This window comes from Epinephelus moara, chromosome 12, assembly GCF_006386435.1.
Source record: "Epinephelus moara isolate mb chromosome 12, YSFRI_EMoa_1.0, whole genome shotgun sequence".
NCBI classification, from domain to species: Eukaryota; Metazoa; Chordata; class Actinopteri; order Perciformes; family Serranidae; genus Epinephelus; species Epinephelus moara.
Window position 1 is genome coordinate 30,606,146 of NC_065517.1, and position 3,767 is coordinate 30,609,912.

General features: G+C 41.5%; 1 protein-coding gene across 2 annotated transcripts in view; it reads right to left on the bottom strand.

Annotated features, from left to right (window-relative positions):
- The window catches only part of hbs1l (HBS1-like translational GTPase), a 39,440-nt gene extending 36,351 nt beyond the window's left edge, over positions 1-3,089 (bottom strand). Inside the window, exons 1-4 of one of the 2 annotated variants that reach the window (XM_050058187.1) lie at positions 2,826-3,007; positions 2,135-2,203; positions 747-875; positions 340-585 (exon numbers count right to left, since the gene is read on the bottom strand). In XM_050058187.1, the coding sequence (XP_049914144.1) occupies positions 340-585; positions 747-875; positions 2,135-2,203; positions 2,826-2,868 (487 nt within the window). In that variant the 5' untranslated portion in view covers positions 2,869-3,007. Of the gene's footprint in view, positions 1-339; positions 586-746; positions 876-2,134; positions 2,204-2,825 lie in introns of both variants that reach the window. The other variant, XM_050058188.1, reaches the window with a different exon arrangement.
- Between the last annotated feature and the right edge of the window lie 678 nt (positions 3,090-3,767).

Below are 3,767 nucleotides of genomic sequence, written 5' to 3' on the forward strand. Positions count from 1 at the left end.
GACAAAAGGCACATCTGCCTCATTTTCGCTGTGGTATCGTGATACTACTCAGAACCATGATATTTTCATTGGTATCATACAGTGGGATCCAATTTTGGTACCGTGACAACACTAATCTGGAGGGGGTTCATCTGCAAAAACTAATGAAAAACTAAACAACAATATTCGGTATTCGGTACTCTGGATTTGGCCAAGCATTTAATATTATTCGGCTTCGGCTTCGGCCACAAATTTTCATTTCGATGCATCCCTACCAATAACATTCTCTAATATGTAACTACAGTCAAGAAAAATTCCTGACTAATAAAATGACCATAATTTGATCCGCTCCTGGCGTACCTTTCTCTGCCTCTGGTCTTATTCTTTGTGGGAGCGGCTCTTTCTCCTGACCCACTCTTGCTACCGGAGCCATCTCTTCATTGGTGCTTCTGGTAACTGGGGCCGTCTTAGCGTCTTCAGACAGGACTGCATCCAGGGCCTTCTGTGGGTCGAATCCGCATCTTATGGCTGCCTGGGTCAGGACTGAATCTGGCACTGCATCTCCGAGCACAGTGCGCATATGGTCCAGGCAGGAATACAGCTTGGCTATAAAGCACAACACACACGTCAGACACAGACATTATGTTTGTGAGGCAGAAAAAAATTAAAGATTAAACAAAGAACAACAGATCAAGAAAATAAACCACTTTTAGCATTCTCAAACACAAACATCAAACGTACAGGTCAGAAGATCTTAATAATATTACCTTGATCAAGAGGGTCGAGGTCGTGGCTGACGGTCGGGGACATGGGAACATCATCTTCATATTCTTCCTCTTCTAAAGGCTCTTCCCTTGGTGCTTGCCTCTCTTGACGTGAGTAGATGAACTGATTCGCTGTAAAAACCACAAACATCTTTACTTATTGGCCAGTTACAAACTAAGAGATATGATGTCTGGTTAATGCGGTATAATTTAAAGGAGAGGTGGGTAGGATTTAGTGGCATGGAGCAGTGAGGACTGCAGACTGCAACCAGCTGAAACTTCTCTCATGTGCCAAACGTGAACTCCCGATCAGGAATTCCTTCAGTGTTCATTGTTCAGGATGTTTTTATCAGGAGCCAAATCACCTGCAGAGGTCTCTTCCTCTCCAAAAGAAGCAAACCAGGTGATTAAAACACTAAATAAAGAGCTTTCAGGTTACAAATCAGGGTTTCCCTAAAGCTATTCAGCATGTCACAGACTTTTTTTACTGGGACATTTTACTGGGAGTTGAATAACATGTACTGTAAAAAATAATGGCCGTAGCTACTGAGACGGCACTCATTGGTTTGAAGCCTCGAGTTCAGCGCCCAAGCCGTCACCACTTTGGTTTTTGGGAGCCATAACTGACCATATTTGGACGAGAAGCTGGCGTTGAGAAGGAGCAAGGAGTGGTCCTGACTGAGAAGTTGGGGACACTATTGGCAGACAGCCTGTCACTTAAAGTGAGTTGAATAAAAATTCAACCTCCATCAGTAGTCATAAGCAGTAAAAAAATTAGCTATAGAGACCAAATGCGTTTTTGTTCCAGGCTGCAAACATATTTATTTCTGCTGTAGCGTTGGGCATTTTAACACGGGGGTCTACAGGGGTTGAATGGCTTCTGGAGCCAGCCTCTGAGCACCTGCTATTGTATATACGCCTTTTTTTCCCCTATAAAGTTCAGGCGGTTTCTAGCAGGAGCCACATTATCCCCGGGTCTCCTCCTCGCCAAAACAACACCAAAAAACACTGAACAAAGGAGTTTCACATTAAATAATCTGCATCTTTCCATCGCAGTTCGTCATCAAAGGCTCATTCTGAGGAGACGAAAAGGCGACGATTCTTATTTTCAGTTGATCAAACACTGAAGAAACATACTGATATATCCCATCATTATTATATTCCCCTAACTCCTACACACTGGACCTTTAAATGGTTATTTAGTCACATAAAACCCTTACTGAAAATAAAAATAAACTCAGAAAAACTGCAGTTTTCCACTCATAAATGTCCTGTATGCTGCTAGTGTTATCTTTAACTGAGTAAATCAAATGAAACTAAGGTCTCACAGACTATCTATAAGCAAATATATATTCTTTATGCCTTGTAATGCTGCATTCACTGACACCAACCTGTTGCTGGTGATATGCAGCAGTAGTCATCATCCACAGAGTGTCCATACACGTCATCGTCGTCAAAGTCTGGGAAAAAAAAAATATACATTAATGTTACTTTACACAAACATACACATGTAATGCAGCTGTAGTTAAGATAAAGAGCCTTTTGTTGCAGCTGTCACTTTGCCTTGTCAGCAACTTTGCAGAATGCATAACAAACAGTGAATTGGGGGCCACATCATTTTCTGTGCTTACTTCACTGTAGGTTTTAGAAATAGGGAGGTCTGGTAAGTTAATAAGGTCAGGGGGTGTCTATATGCAACAATGTATTAGAAGCTTGTAACATGACTTTCAAACACTGGAGTTAGCTAGCTAAGCAGCTGCCTTTAACTTTAGTAGACATAAATTTAGTTAGCTTGTAGCTACATAACCAATGTAGACACACCACATTTAGCTCTAACGTTATACCGTTACTCTGAAAGCTTGAGTATATAAAAAGACAACAGTATTACGTTGCAATTTATCTTGTGCCAGGTGCCAAGTGACACGACAGCAACGTTATCATGCCAGCTAAATTAGCTAGCGTTAGCTGCTAATGCTGCACTCAACAACAGGGAAACGTTAGCTTAGCGGCTAACGAGTTTAGCGGTTTGAGGCCTTGCCGTGACGCTTAAATCGCTACCAACAGCTGGCTAAGGTTCTCTACCTTCATCGTAGTTGTAACCTCGAACATTTCTGTGCCGAGACATTTTGGTTATGTGTCTTCTCTCGGCCTCAGGGTAAATGTTTTCGGCTCACAGACTGCTGAGGCATGTGTCTCACTGCCCGACTTCCATTGCCGCTGCCGCTGCTGCGTGAAATTACAGCAGTTGTCAGGACTCAATCGATTCTTCAACCTCTGTGATACATAATTTAAATTAAAACTTTTTTAAAAATCTTATTTTTTTTCGTAATACTGTGTTTTGCTTGGTGGTCAACAACGGAGTTGTTAAAATAAATTTTTAAAAACATTTTTTTTCTTGCTGACGTAATTTCCGGTTGCAGCTGCACCGATGCGGCCTGGGATCAGATCTACCAAACCAGCTTCATAATTTGCACCCTGTCTGACAGAGAAAAACTGACCTCCAATCAGTTAATGTTTGCAGAGCGTATTTTCTACATACATATATATTGGAATGACTAGGAGTTAAGTAAAATTAGACCAAATATACGATATATATTTTAAGAAATCATCAGGGGCAAAGCAGGAAGAAATGTAGGTTTCATTAGTAGCTATAGCACAGAATGGAAATCCAGTGATAACAGTCATTAAGGTCTGAGTAATAGAACAGTAAGGTTGGGCAAGACCATGAGATTTGGTTTCAAAATGATACCAACCCAACCAGCATTTGTACGCAGGGCCACGTGAGTTGTAAACGGGATGAAAAATTGATCATATATGGGATTGTTCATGGGTTACATATTGGCCCCATACCTATTGTCCACATGGGTGGGTTTACCCAAGTAAGCCCCAGATAAGATGCCCATTTTGGGCTCATACCCACTTAACATAACCATGTGGAGCCCACTTGGGCAAAGCCAAGAGGGCAAATCCCATGTAGGGCCAATTTTTCAACCCATGATTTATGACGTAAATAATCAGTGTACT